The sequence below is a fragment of the Ochotona princeps genome, chromosome 28 (assembly GCF_030435755.1).
Source record: "Ochotona princeps isolate mOchPri1 chromosome 28, mOchPri1.hap1, whole genome shotgun sequence".
NCBI lineage: Eukaryota > Metazoa > Chordata > Mammalia > Lagomorpha > Ochotonidae > Ochotona > Ochotona princeps.
Genome location: NC_080859.1, coordinates 12,327,681 through 12,342,184, shown reverse-complemented (window position 1 = coordinate 12,342,184; position 14,504 = coordinate 12,327,681). Strand labels below are relative to the sequence as shown.

The 14,504-nt window shown below is 44.9% G+C and overlaps 1 protein-coding gene across 3 annotated transcripts in view; it reads right to left on the bottom strand.

The window, feature by feature from the left end:
* LNPEP (leucyl and cystinyl aminopeptidase) overlaps nucleotides 1-14,504 on the bottom strand; it is an 86,934-nt gene that overhangs the window by 45,047 nt on the left and 27,383 nt on the right. For all 3 annotated transcript variants that reach the window (XM_058656364.1, XM_058656363.1, XM_004586189.4), the window contains exons 2-4: nucleotides 5,729-6,569; nucleotides 1,845-1,983; nucleotides 473-604 (exon numbers count right to left, since the gene is read on the bottom strand). In XM_058656364.1, coding sequence (XP_058512347.1) covers nucleotides 473-604; nucleotides 1,845-1,983; nucleotides 5,729-6,569 — 1,112 coding nt within the window. The remainder of the gene's footprint in view (nucleotides 1-472; nucleotides 605-1,844; nucleotides 1,984-5,728; nucleotides 6,570-14,504) is intronic.

The window sequence follows — 14,504 nt, the reverse complement described above, 5'->3', positions numbered from 1 at the left end:
CTTGAACCAAAATTATCTTTAGTTCCATTCTTTCATTTTTTTCAACAACTGATTTGTGCAACTGTTTACATGGATTGCTTTTGCTTTTAATTAATTCAACATGTAGAGAAAGAGAACGATAGCAAGCTTCCTAAATGTCGGCTTGGACTGGAGCAGGGCCAGGAACCCAACGCACGTCTCCCACGCGCGCAGCAGGAACCCAATGTCCTGAGCCATCACCTGTTGTCTCCAGGAGCCGGAACAAGAGCTGGAACTGGAAAGTAAACTCCAGCACTTCCATGTGGCATGCAGACATACTAACCACTAGGCTAAAAGCTTGCCCTGCCTTGTCCTATTATTGTCCTATTAAAATTCTCCAGTAGTTAAGCAACAAAGTAGCAATTCTGGTCTAATTGCATCCTCACAAGGCCACTGCCCAGAATCATCAGAGCGAGAACTGCTAGCTGCTCTGGACCACCACCGCACCACATACCAAGGTCCCGTTCATGTCCTGACTCTGGTTCTTCAGCTCTCCCACGATGAAGGCTACCAGATAGGTGCTCATCTTCACACTCTCCGCAAACTCGTCCTGAACAAGTCCGTCTCCCATGAGCACAGATGACTTCTACAAGCAAAGGGGAAAGACCACGGCTCTTTAACTGGAGGGACATATGACAATGGCAAACTGAGAAACAGAAAATTGCAACAGGAGGTAAGTAATGAAGATGCCAACACACTACAAACCCTGAGCATCAGTCTGCAGGGAGCCCAGCCCTGAGGCTCGGTCTGTCCCACCCTCCTTCAACATGAGGACACACTAAGTACAGGGCAATCTTGAAGCAGTTTTTATTCCCAAAGGCGGTGTTAAAACAAATGTACATGAGGGACAGTAAGTGGTAGCAGCTGTTTCTCATCTTTAAACCACCACAAGCCAGTTTCCCCCTCGGGATGCAGGAGTGTTCCCCCTGTGCACCAGACACATCGGCACAGGGAGCCATCGCTGGAGACACCTCCCAGCATTCTGAAGCAGCTTCTCAGCAGTGCCTTTAGGGAGTCCAGCCAAGCTGGGAGGCCTTCATGGCAGAAGCCACCAGAGGAGGCTGCAGCAGACACAGATAATGGAATGCAGGCCACACTGCAGGCTAGTCCAACCCTGAAGTAAGCTGTACCTGGGGATGCCAGGCATAAAGGTTCCCACTTCTCTCAGAGGAACACTAAAGGGGAAAGTGTGGCTAGAGTGAAGCTGCTGCAGTGCTAGCCCAATTTAGGACAGACCACAAATTCTGCTGCAGGCAGGGCTGACTCCACAGCCTGCTGGGCCTGGCTGCTCCTCTGTCCTGGCTCAGCAATTCCAGAGGCTCCCATTAGGCTGCACACGGCCACTCGAGTGCCTGAGACAACAAAAGCACCCCTCGGCTCTGTCTGGTGTAGAAACAACTCGTGTTGGTTGCACCTGCTGCCCCGCCACAGCTGTCACCCCATGAGACTCCTGTTCTTACAAACTACAGGACTGATTTTGCATTTGCCAGTAAACACCAGCACCATCACGGCTCAACACCATCAAATACTGCTGTTTAGAACGGCAGGCTCACTGCACCTCAGAAAATGCCACTCTAGTTTTGTACTGGCTCACAGGACTCATTTTTGTACAACCTTCATTCACAGCACACACTGCCCATTTCCTGCCCACAGGTGCAAGCCCAGAGTTCTCTCTCTTCCCTCAAGTGTTTCAGAGGCTGATTTCCCAACCAGTCTTAAGTATTCTGGGAAAGAACACTAATATACATGATTACAGTCACGCTAAAAGGGTGCCTGGCAAAGAGGAATTCAGTCTTCATAGATTTCCCACTCAAGAAGAAGAGTACCTTAGGCATGTTTGATAAAGCAGTATACTGTGCATTCCTTACGATCCTGATGATAAATGTGGCTTTAAATGCTGGTTCATCAAAACAGGGAAAAGCAGATCTTGCTGCTAGGGGTTCAAACTGAGTTGCCGCGAAGTACCTAAAACACAAATTTAATCCAACAGTTATTCAACACTTCCTGAATAAATAGGCACTCTGCCCTAGTATCAAGGATATGAAGGTAAGCAGAGTAATCCCTGTCATTCAATGGTCCATAGTTACCTAGGAGAGGCAGAGGTTTATGCAACGGGTAGAAACTTGGGTCAGGCTGCAAATCATGTCCTAACAGTGGAACAAAGCATAAACAAATTCTGACTAACAGTTAAAGCAGTATAACAAAAATACTAGCAGGACCTTAAATGAGAATACTTGAAAAGACAGAGAAGGGAAGAAAGAACACTCCAGAAAGTGTGAGCAGCACATGCACAGGGACTTGAGGTGGCACAGTAGGCTATGCCACAACTTGGGACACCTGCACCCTCCATCAGTGTCCCAGCTGCTTCACTTGAATTTCTGTTAATGCAGCTGGGAAAGCAGATGATGGCCCAACCATCCATACGGGTACAGACCTGGATGGAGTTCCCGGCTCCTGCATTCAGCCTGACTCAGCTGAGCATGGAAGATTCTCTCTCTAATGGACAATCAATAAGGGTGGTCATTAATTGCCACTAATAATCTGTTCAATTTTATTTTATTATTTATTTGAGAGCCAAGTTACAGAGAGAGAAGTAAACACATACATACACACACACCTATATGCAAGTTTACTCCCCTAAGAACTGCCAACAACTGGGAATGGGCCAAACCAAAGCTAGGAGCTTCATCCACGTGGGAGCAGGGGCCCAATTACTTGGGTCATCTCTGCTACTTGTCCCAGACAATCAGCTGGAAGCTGGATCAGAAGTGGAGCAGCTGGGACATGACCCAGTGCTCATATGGCATGTTGGCATCACAGATGGTGGTTTCACTTGTTACACTATAACACCAGCCCAGGTACAGATTAACTTTGCTAAATCCCTAATTCAGGGCTTCCACTTTCAGGAAGACTTGAAAAGCTAAGTGTCCTGTAATATTTGGATTCCTCTGTTTTCTTCAGAGAGGAAACTGAGTATCTCCTCCTTCTACAGTAGAAACAGCTGAGAAGGTAAAATATAAAAGTCTTCAGTTATGGGTTAGGGGAAGAACATAAACAGGAAAAATTAAGATTTTCAATTAATTAGAGTAACAGTGCAGACTGGAGTCACCAGGCAAGCACAACCCAGCTGCGTGCATCTGAGATTCAGTCAACATGGCAGACACAGCCTCCGCTAGGGATTGTCACAGATGCAGCCTCTTGTGCTTGGGGCTGTTTCCACTACTAGGAAGCAGCTAGGAAAGAAAAGAGTACAGGATCTGGAAGTCAAGCACGCACTCTCTAAACTCTGGGCAGATCTGTTATCTACATCTCGGTTGTCTGATTTGTTCAATTAAGAGTGAAATGGGATCTCCTAACACTCAATGTTTTTATAAGGATTTAAGCTTTTCATATCAAAACCAGCTTGTTTATCATTAAGCCCCATGTGGATGTTCATTACATAAGCAAGATAATCACAGCTCTTCTTTTTCACTTGAAATCACTGTACTCTTTCCCTGTAAAGCTGTGCCTAGTCACTGTTCCCTGGTGTTCACAGTAACTGTTTTCTGGTAAGGAGGCTTTTCTATTGGGTAAGACAGGAAGCAATCTACACAAAGAGAAGCAAAGTAAACAAAGCATGTTTTTCACATTCCATTTCTCCACTGGACCCAACATTCCACATTCCTACCTACTCATCAGAAGATTCTGGAAGAGGGCTCATGGGTCTGGGGGATGACATTTTTATTATTAATACAGAGGACCAAATTGTGGGGGGACAAACAGAATGCTGAGTGTCACCAAAAGAGAGGCAATCCCGACTACCTCCCATAAAAGCCCCTTGGAAAAGGCTGCTTGCTCCCCAGTGACTCATGTACACTGCCCTCTCTATGCTAAATATCTCAAATCCTGCTTTCATTGACAACTATGTTGCTTTCAGAAATTCTGGCCACCTTCCCGGCACTTTTTCAAGTATTGCTCTACAGTTACAAGTCAGGTGGGGGTGAGGTAAAATTTGCAGACACTGGCAACAACAGTGTGCAGTAGAGGAGAGCTGGGGACTAGGGTGGCCAAGCAGGTGCCTCTGTGGGTAAACTGGTCTTGGATTTGGTTTCCACTCTTCCTCCTCAGATGTAAAATGAACATGGTATTAACATTTTTCATTTTAGTGGGTTAAACAGGATAAAAGATCAAATAAATAAAACACCTGTGACAGTTCTGGCACTCCAGGTCCTGGTAAATGCAGGCTATCAATTTCATTAGATTTTAGGAAAATGAACCCAAAGTTCAATATGGCAGGTCCCAGGGGGCTGTGAGAGGAAACCAGGGGCCACATTACCAACAGCCTTGAGCTGAATCCTGTCGGAAATGAGGAACTGCTGGAGGACCCTAAACCTGAGGCTGCTTACAGACAAGTACAGGAGCAAGCAGTGGCACAGCGTGCAGGGAAGGGAGACTGTGCTGAGATTTCGGGGCAGGAGGAAGGGGCTGCCAGCTCACAAGAAACACAGCCTCGATGGCTTTTACACATACTCAGCAGTGTTGGCCAACAAACAAGGAATACATCCTTATCACTCTACCTACCAGCTTAAATATTTACTCTAACTATACACCAGAGGGGAAAACTATAAGGAACTCTGCAACATCACTAGCCAAGACTAAAAACTGCTCTGAATTACAGCTCTCGGACATGCTAAATTTTTAATCTCGTAGCGTGACACAAAACTATCCATGGCATTCGTCTTATTCCAAGCAGGTATATTAATGAACCTGCATTTTATATGTTAATAAATTTCACAATTAACTTTTTTTTTTTACAATTAACTTTGAAAACCAATTTTTAAATGCCATTTAAAATTACTCCATTTCTTCTTTCAGGGAACCACATTTCATTTTTCAGTATTTTCCACCGACGAATCCAGCCAGTGGTGAGAATCAACAAGCAGTCCTATCAAAGGTGACCTTACCCTGCTACACACTTATTCCTCCCACAAAACAGGTGGCAAGGACTCCACGTCATTAATCTCTGTCCTCAGAGAACTGCCACCACAGCCCGCCCAACTGTATCCAGGGGACTCTGCATCTTTGCAGAATTCTGAACTACAAGCCAATAAACGCTAAAGTTAAAGTTCAGACTATATTATCTAAATTGGGAACTAAGTAAGCTTACATTTTGTGTCACTTTTATTTTCTTTCCAAAACCAAATTCTCTCCTAGACTGCTTAAAAACCTTTCCATCAGAAATCCAATAGTAAGACTGGTACTTAAGGAAAAAAAAGTCAAGATTACGGATACTAAAAATGATACATGGAAGCACCCCATACTTCTTCCTGCCTTTTCTCCTAAGCACCTCCTAAAAGCTCTGCACACCAGGAAAACGGATTCTAAAGAACAACTCACACTCCTCTTTGCTTTGACTCCCACAGTAACTAGGTAGGGTGACGGAACACTGGATTCATCTTACGAAAAAGGCTCAAGGTGACTTAAGCATTTATGAGAAGAGATTCTGACTCACAGGATCTTCTCCATCCCCTTCCACCAGCACGTACTCCATCATCCCACCCCAATACGGTGATGCCTAGGGCTTTGACCGGAAGCCTCACTCTATCATTCCCAATCACCTTCTCACCGTCTTCTGCGTCACTGGCTAAGTCACCTTCAGTCTGTGGCATGGGCCACAGTTCTACAGAGGACGTCAAAGCCGCAGACCCAGATTCATGCAAGAGGGACCTACTTTTTCTCGTGATTCTCATCTGTGTAGGTGATGCCATAAAACCCGTAGTATGAGCTGGAGATGTTTGCTGTATACTCTATCCTTATGGTGTAATTGTGCCCTTCAATGAGGGCTTCGGGGGCCACAATGGCAATCTGTTCATGAAACGGATACTCCAGGATCTCAACTTCCTTCTCCTGGTTTGAAACTGCAGACATAAAGGTCACTCTTGAAATATTATGGCCTGTGCTATGAAGAATGATGTTCCAAGTGGCCTGAACAGCTTGAACTGAAATTGTCACTGAGCCACTGAATGTCATGGAGGTTAGATTTGGATGTAGGTTAAGCTCATAGCGCAGCGGGATGATGGCCGCAGGAAGCCGCATCTGGGCCCACGGAAATAGCTTCCCATTTGTAGCAATTGGCTGAATTAGTTCCATGGACTGGTTTTTCTTACGGCATCCTTCTTTGGTAAAGGTACACCTGGGCAGCAGGTAAATCACCATGATAACAGAAACAGCAACCACAATGACAAAAGCACAAACCCCCATGGTCCTTGCGGAGGGCACTGAACAAGCCCCATCCGGGCTCTGCCGGTAGCCGGTGGCACTGTTCCGGAGGCCCGAGCTCCTGTTCATGAAGGACATGCCCAGCAGCTTTGCTGACGACTCGTAGTCCTCCTCCTCTTCGTCCAGCTCGTGCTCACCAAGACCCCGCACCAGCAGACGGGAGCCACGGGGCTCATACTCCACCTCATCCGGCTCCAGAGGATGTAAACAAGGCTCTTTGGCTAAATCCACCACATCTGGTTCTTCCTCAAACATGCTGTTTTCAATCATATTCCTGGGGAGCTGCAGGCGATCTGCAAAACCAAAGCAAGGGCCGGGCCCAGAGTTAGAGAACACAGATTATAGCAAGACGTCTGCTGGCAGGACCACACTTACTCTTCAATTGCCGACACTCGCTCCAATCTCAGAGCTATTAAATTAATAAACAAGGTGCTCACAATGTCGAGCCATCCATTTAAAGTTCAAGCATAAATGAGAGTATTCCTCAGTCACGAAACAAAAATGTTAAATAAACAGGCTGGTATCAAAAGACACAGCTGAGACTACATACTAATCTGCCTAATACATTCCTGCCCAACCCTGTGGGCCCTGACCCACACATCCCAGGGCCCTGCATCAGCCTGCCTCCAGCTGGCTCTGTCCCCACAGAATACGGAGTCACTGAAGCTAGGAATGTGCCCTCCTTCTGGGCTCTGGGCACGAGATCCCTGAATCCCTGCCCCAAAGGGCTCAAACCTACTTCCAGCATCTTCCTAGTCATCACTTCTGAACCCCTAATCCTGGGGAGCACTGCAACTGCTGTGCCTGTTTCTGGGCCTGGTGGTGACTAAGCAATTCCTGTCACATAGCAATCTTACACAAAATTTCCTGTAACAAGTCACCCCCAAAATCAGATCAATTTGTTTTTCATGCTTGCACAGCATTCGCAAATACAATACTCTCCCATCAGTGATGAATACACCTTACGTTGGGAATGCTAACAGACTTTGGGGTAGGGCAGTGGAGGCAGATTCACAAGCTGCCAAGAACCAATCTCATCCCCTACCAACCTATTTTGCCAAGATTCATTAAGGAAAAGAAGACCAAAAGCCGAAGGATAAGTAATCTCACACATATTAGTTAGGCCATTCAATATTCTTTATTTAAAAAAAACTCACAAAAGGTTAGCTTGTAAGAGATTTCAAAAGTTATCAAACTGGGCCTGGTGTGGTAGCTAAGTGGCTAAAGTCCTCACCTGGCACGCACCAGGATCCCATACAGGGCGCCGGTTCTCATCCGAGCAGCCCCACTTCCCATCCAGCTCCCTGCTTGTGACCTGGGAAAGCAGTCAAGAACAGTCCAAAGCTTTGGGACCCTGCACCTGCATAGGCTCCTGGCTTGGGACTGGCTCAGCTCCAGCCATTGTGGCCACTTTGGGGAGTGAATCATCGGATGGAAGATCTTCCTTTCTGTCTATTCCTCTCTGTATATTTGCCTTTCTAATAAATCTTAAAAAAAATTATCAAACTGAGATCATCATTAACCTTTCCCTACAGAAAACTATATATATTTTCCCAACACTTACAATAATTCTATAAAATAGCAAATATTCCATTTTAGATCCAAAACAAAAGACAAAAACGAGTTATCTCAATAAAGTCATACAACTGTTTTGTAATATAACTAAAAATCTAATTCCTAAATTTTTACAAGATTTATTTACATGAAAGGCAGAATGACACCCACATCCATTCACACACACACACATACACACACAGAGCCAGAGGGTGAGCTCCATTCACTGGTTCCCGCTGCACCGGCCCCAGCCAGGGCTGGGCCAGAAGGAAAGCATCTGTCCTCCCCCACGAGGGGGCAGGGAGCGAGTACCTCAGCCATTATCTACCGCTTTTCCAGGTGCACTAGCAGGAAGCAAAGTAGCAGGGACTTGAACTGGCACTCTGAGATCCAGGCGCCCCATGTGGTACCTTAACTTGTTGTGATGTAACACCTGCCCCTAATTCAAGCTTGAAGCTCTTTCCATCACCAAATTGATTGTCTGTACCTTAATTCAATAGAAGAGGTGAACTTCAGACTAAATTATTTATTTTGCACCTGGCAATAAGTATCATTGCATCATTAGTAGAATAAAGTTTAAATAAGACCATTTACCTTAATTTAAAAAAAAAAAAGCCATGTATTTTGTACTACTCAACAAACGCCAATAGTGGCAACTCCTATCAGCAAACAAAACATTGATAAATCTTAAGACAAAATTTAGTTCTGCTACTCAAACAACAGTGGTGTAGAGACCAGCAGTATCTGCGTCACACACGGTAGTGTGTGAGGAGGGCAGATGTTCACAATCCTGCCTTGGACAGGAATTCATGTGACTTACGTGCATGTAAGTTTGAGAGGTGCAGGTCTGGATCTTCCCTGGGGGAGATCCCAACCAGACGGTTGCTCTGTACCCTAGGTCCCTGTATTCCTGGAGGAGCTCTGGCCACCCCAAACTGCCTACTCCTCTGAGCACAAGTAAGGTCTGTGCTTTTTATTTCTGATAATTATTTACATTTGAAAGGTAGAGAGAGAAAGAAGATTGTCATCCTCTGGCTCAAATAGTTGCAACAGTCAGAATCAGGTGAGGCTGCAGCCAGGAGCTGGGAACTCCATCTGGGTCTTCCACAGTGGTTGGCAGAAGTCCAACACTTGAGCCAGCACCTGCTGTCTCACTAGGGGCATTAGCAGGTGGCTCTTACGAGAAGAGGAGCAGCTGGGACTGGATCTCTGATACAGGATGCTAGTGTTGCAGGCAGCAGCGTAACCTGTGGTGCCACCATGCCCACTTGGAGCTGCCATTTCACACTCTCCTCTGCATGTCTTCAAAGTCACCAATTCCTCCTCCTCTTCTTTTTTTAAAGATTTTATTTTTATTGGAAAGTCAGGATCCCGGAGCCTCCTCCAGGTCTCCCACACAGGTGCAGGGTCCCAAGGCTTTTGGGCCATCCTTGACTGCTTTCCCAGGCCACAAGCAGGGAGCTGGATGGGAAGGACTGCCAGGATTAGAACTGGCAGCCACATGGGATCCTGGCGCGTGCAAGGCAAGGACCACAGCTGCTAGGCTACTGCGCTTGGCTACACTTCCTCTTATCTGTCCACCTGCAGAACATCTGTCATTCTGTAACTTGGAACCTGCTACATGGTTGACCTTTTCTTCTTTAATTTTCTTTTTAGATTTCCTATTTTTAAAAGTAAGTTTTCATTTCCCACTTTTGTTTTGAGCAGCACACAGACCCTGGTGAGGGTGTGTTTTCCTGCCCCTTTTCCATTCCAATTGTGTGCTACATTGCCTTAAAAGTTTTATTTAAATAAAACTTTTAGTCATTATCTAGGTCTGGGTTTAGCAAGATATTATCTCTCTATTTCCATGAGTGGTCTGAAAATGGAATAAAACAACATTCATACCTTCCAATTTCCTTAAGAATCGGCTCTCTCCAGTTACAATGCATCCTCGCTGCTTAAATTAATTCAATAAAACATGAAAATTTACACCTGAATCATTTACTTGGTAGTTGGTAATGAAGTTGTTCATGCTAGACATTCTTCGTGGTAGTTTTTCAGAACCTGGCATGGTGCTAAAGATTCACTGCTTAATTTCCTTTATATCCTACAATGAACAAAAGGTTCTTCTGACTTTTTGATCCCATATATCTCACACGTGGAGATGGCACTTTCTCATGCACTTGCCCACAGCTTCCTCACATGTTGGACCTGATGTAGACAACAATGGGGTCTGGACAGTGTAGTTTTACTTAATATATTTCTAAACTAACTGATTGGAATCTCAACGTAGCAGTTAGTGCATTCTCATCCCTGAATTGTGTTCCCTCAAAACTCGGTTCTTTCATTTCTTCAGCCATGTCCTGTTTAAAGCTAAGAGACAGGGACTGGTACTGTGGCACAGTGGGTTAAGTCATGACTTTCCAAGGCAGCATCCCATATCAGAACACCTGTTCATGTCCTAGCTGCTCTGCCTCTGATCCAGATTCCACTAACACACCTAGGAAAGCAGGGGAAACACATGGGCCAAACACTTCGGTCGCTGCCACTCAGGATAGCTCATGACAGGAGTCCTGGGTCCCTGCCACAGCCTGGTCCACTCCTGGTGTTGTGGCTATTTGGGAAGTGAACCAGTAGATGGAAGCTTTCTCTGTCTCTCCATCTCCCTCTCCTTTCTGCCTTTTAATCTTCTTTTAAAAAAAAAGAATGGGTTAAGCCAAGAGACAGTCCGCAGTTTAACCATTTAACATCTCCTGTCTACACATCATTGACCTAAATTTTCTGACAAGCGTTTAGTCAAATGTCTACCAAAATCCAGGTTAACTTATTACTTAACATCCAGATTACCTATGCAGACTTTTAATCTTTCAGCAATGGAGATTTTACTTCATATCAGAGGCTGACTTTTGGGCACATATAAAGCTATCAATTTAAACACACATACACCCAAGGAAATAATTTTTTAATGGGTTTAATGTATTTCAAGGTGTTTAAGAAAACACTGGCTTGTTTCTTAAGCCAGTTCTTTGATTTTAGCACAAATTATAACACATGGTCACCTCTTGTTCTAATAGGACTTATTCCTACCATAAAGATGGTAAACTTAAGAAACAAAGGGTTTTCTCAAACCTCTTAAATCCTCATACACAAGCTATCTATAAGCCAAAAGCTCCTGGTGGAAATGTTTCCATTTCAAGTAACAGAAGCCCATGTGGTAACCATCTAGGATCACTGAAGAGCTTGCTTTTCATCAGCTCCTGGGAGCGCTGTCTCCTTGACATGGTTCCTGGACCAGCGCCCATCCAGACTGTTTGCTATCCATCTGCGACAAGGCACGCATAGAAAATTAGTACCCAAAAACTTCCATGGCAATTTGACAAAGTGATTTTACGTAAGCTGACTTTAATACTATTTAAAGTGGAGTTTACATTTTGCATGTCTTTTTAATTTCATTTTTATAATGATTAATTTTTAATGTTACAAAACTTTAATAACAAAAGTAAGAAAACAAATCATGGTTCTAAAGCTTGGATAATCTGTGAAGTGGTGGGTCAGACGATCACTGTACCAGCTATCCAGCTCAAGACCAAGTTCTCAACTGTGACAGCAGCACAGCAGGAAGGGAAGAGGAAGAAATGATTACAAATCATGCTAAACATGCAAAATGAATGACAAATGCCCCATTCAGCTGGACAGGCCATTAAGGTGATGAGAGAGTGGGAGGTATGTCAGCCCCCCACACACAGCTGACTTGTGTAGCTGGAGGCAGGAACATCATTCATTGAGCTTGTGAATCCAGGTTTTAACATTCCCTCTCTTCCCTTCTCTCCCCATCTTCCTTGTCCATCTGAGGAATTAACAACTGAATTATAAGATGGCATTCAGTGTGGGATAAGACATAGTTTACACATTTGTCAGACCACGAGCTGGAAGTGCTTTATAGCACTAAGATTAATCAATAAGAGTCAAATTAATCGATAATTATATGCTGAAGGCCTGATTTTAGATGCTGGCTCTTCCACATGATCACCTGACATCAAACAGGTTATTTAATTTTATTTTCCTCACTATCAATGTGGAAGACATTACCATTGTGTAGGACTGCTTTAATGACTGTGTTATGTGGTTGGCAGTTCAAAAAACGATTCAGATTTCTGAATCACATGGGTCTTGGTGCTAATGAAAACCACACAAACAAGTGAGACCACTTAAAAGGAGCGCAGGTCCCAGGACCACCAGCACCAAGGAGCTGGGTCAAGAAGTGGCAGCACGGAGAACTGCACGGCAAGTCTGCAGAGCAGCATCCCAGACACCAGAGGAGGGGTTCCCCAGGCAGGAAGTGGTCACTGGTACTGCCTGAGACAGGCCAAGCAAAGCGAGGCTCAAGGAGCCCGTGCAGTTGGCTCTCATGAGGTACTTTCAGGGCCAAGGAGAGAATGGAAGGTTGAAAGGCAAATCAAGGGCTGAAGGTCATTCTTTCAAGGGACACACCCATGTATAAAAAATAAAAGCACCGTGATCAGACAAGAGAAAATGTGGTGCAGAATAAAATCCCTTTTTGTTTGTCTAAGATGGGAACAACTCAGGCATATAATCTATGGGAAGGAAGAGTAAAGACGGACAAGGTGGACGGGGCGCAAAAACACCAACGGAGGGACAACCCTTCCCGGAAGCTGGGCCCTTGCTTCCTCCCGGCCTGGAGGACAGGTACTGAGACAGCATCATGAGACTGGGGTGGCACGCAGCCTTCCTGTCCTCTGTGACTATGGCAGCCAAGCCATCTGCCCAAACCCACAGGTCACTGTGGGAAAGACACAGGTAGCTTGAGGAGAATACTAACATGAAGAGAGAATGTTGTGCTATGGGAGCGGGCATGGGAGTGGAGACCCAGGGAACAAGAATAGTTGACTTCAGAAAGCCCAGTGGAATTTATTAGGTACCAGTCTCCATAAGAACTTTCAGCAGCCCTTACAAGGTCTGATAAAAGAGGAAGTATGTCATGTATATTCTATCAGTTAAAAAGTGAATGAAAATATTTCAAGGGCAAGCAAACTGTTAACTCTGGATTAAATATGTGGAGAGGATACGGTGAGAAACCAAGGGTATAGTGTACAGGGTGTGGACACCAGAGTTAAGTGAGGGACACAATTCAGAAGTTAGGATGAAAGTAGAGAGAGAGCCATGACAAACAACCCAGTAAGCAACGTGAAAGGAACGGAGCAAACACCAGCAGCCCTTAATCCCTTTAAACCACCACATTTTCTGAGAAGGTGAAACAAAACAGGTGGTATTTTAAACCCAAGAAGCCAAAACAGGGGCTGGTATTGTGACACAGTAGATTAAGCCACTGTCTGTGAAGTGGGCATGTCATACAGGTGTCAGTTCATGTACTGTTCCACTTCTGATTCAACTCCCAACTAATGGCCTGGAAAAGTAGTGGAAGACAGGGCAAGTTTTGGGCACTTGCTATCCACATGGGAGACTCAGGTGAAGCTCCTGGCTTTGGCCTGGCTCAGCCCTGGCCAGTGCAGCCATTTGAGGTATGAGCCAGCAGATGAAGTATGTGCTCTCTCCTCTCATCTGTCTCAAATAACCAAGTCAATCTTTAAAGAAAGAAGTCATCAAAACAACTTGAAGAATAGAACTAATCTAAAAAAAAACCTTCTTGGGCAGACACAGACTTGCTATATTCAAACAGGGTCTCAAAAAGAAAGCATACTTCTGAGGCCCTCCGACATATTTATACAAAGCTAAAAGCTCCAAGTATGAGATAATTATCTCTTCTAGGCCATTTCCAAATGGGGATAACATTAATTATCAAGCAGATTCAACTACATCCACAATGAGACTCTTCTTCCATCAAAAAGATTTTACTTTAAAGTAGTTTAGGCTAGGGTAGGTGTTGGGGTATACCAGGTTAAGCTGCTGCTTGCACTTGTCAGTCTGAGTCTGGGTCACCATACTTTTGATCCAGCTTCCTGCTAAAGTTCCTGGGAAAGCAGCAGATGATGGTCCAAGTGCTTAGGTCCCTGTACCCGCACAGGAAACTGGGCTGGAGTTCCAGCTTCCTGCCTTAGGCTGGCCCAAACTTCGCACTTACGGCTTTTTGGAGAGTGAACTAGTAGACGGTAGATTTGTCTCCCCCTTTTCTCTGTCACTCGACCCTTAAAATATATTTAAGTTTAGATTTACCCAGAAGAGAAAAAGAGTAGGACTTACAACAAAGGGTATCTTTTTTCTCTATGGTCTAATCAGACAAAATCCTACACAATCTCACAAACCCACCATCAGAGACAACCTTTCCTGCTAATCACAGTGGACCTGCTAAATTACATCCCCTGAGAATCTGAAGGGGGGTCATTAACAGAGAACACGTTTGAAGATGTGCGAGGCTCTAAATACCCCTGCCCTGACACACTCTGTTGCTTGAACCTCACTGTCCAGGCATTGCCATCACACACACACACACACACACACACACACACACACACACACCACCAGCCCCGCCCAGTCCAGCAAGAGCTCCTTCTCAACCTTTACCAGATAGGACTTTGTCAAAACCAACTTTAACTTTCCAAATGAGATGTCCACAGATGTGACTCCTTGATGCAAAGTCCAAATAATGACCCTCCCATCCAAGTCTGCTTTGTTCATGAAGAACTCAATGGGCCACTGGGGGTGGGAGGCAGGAA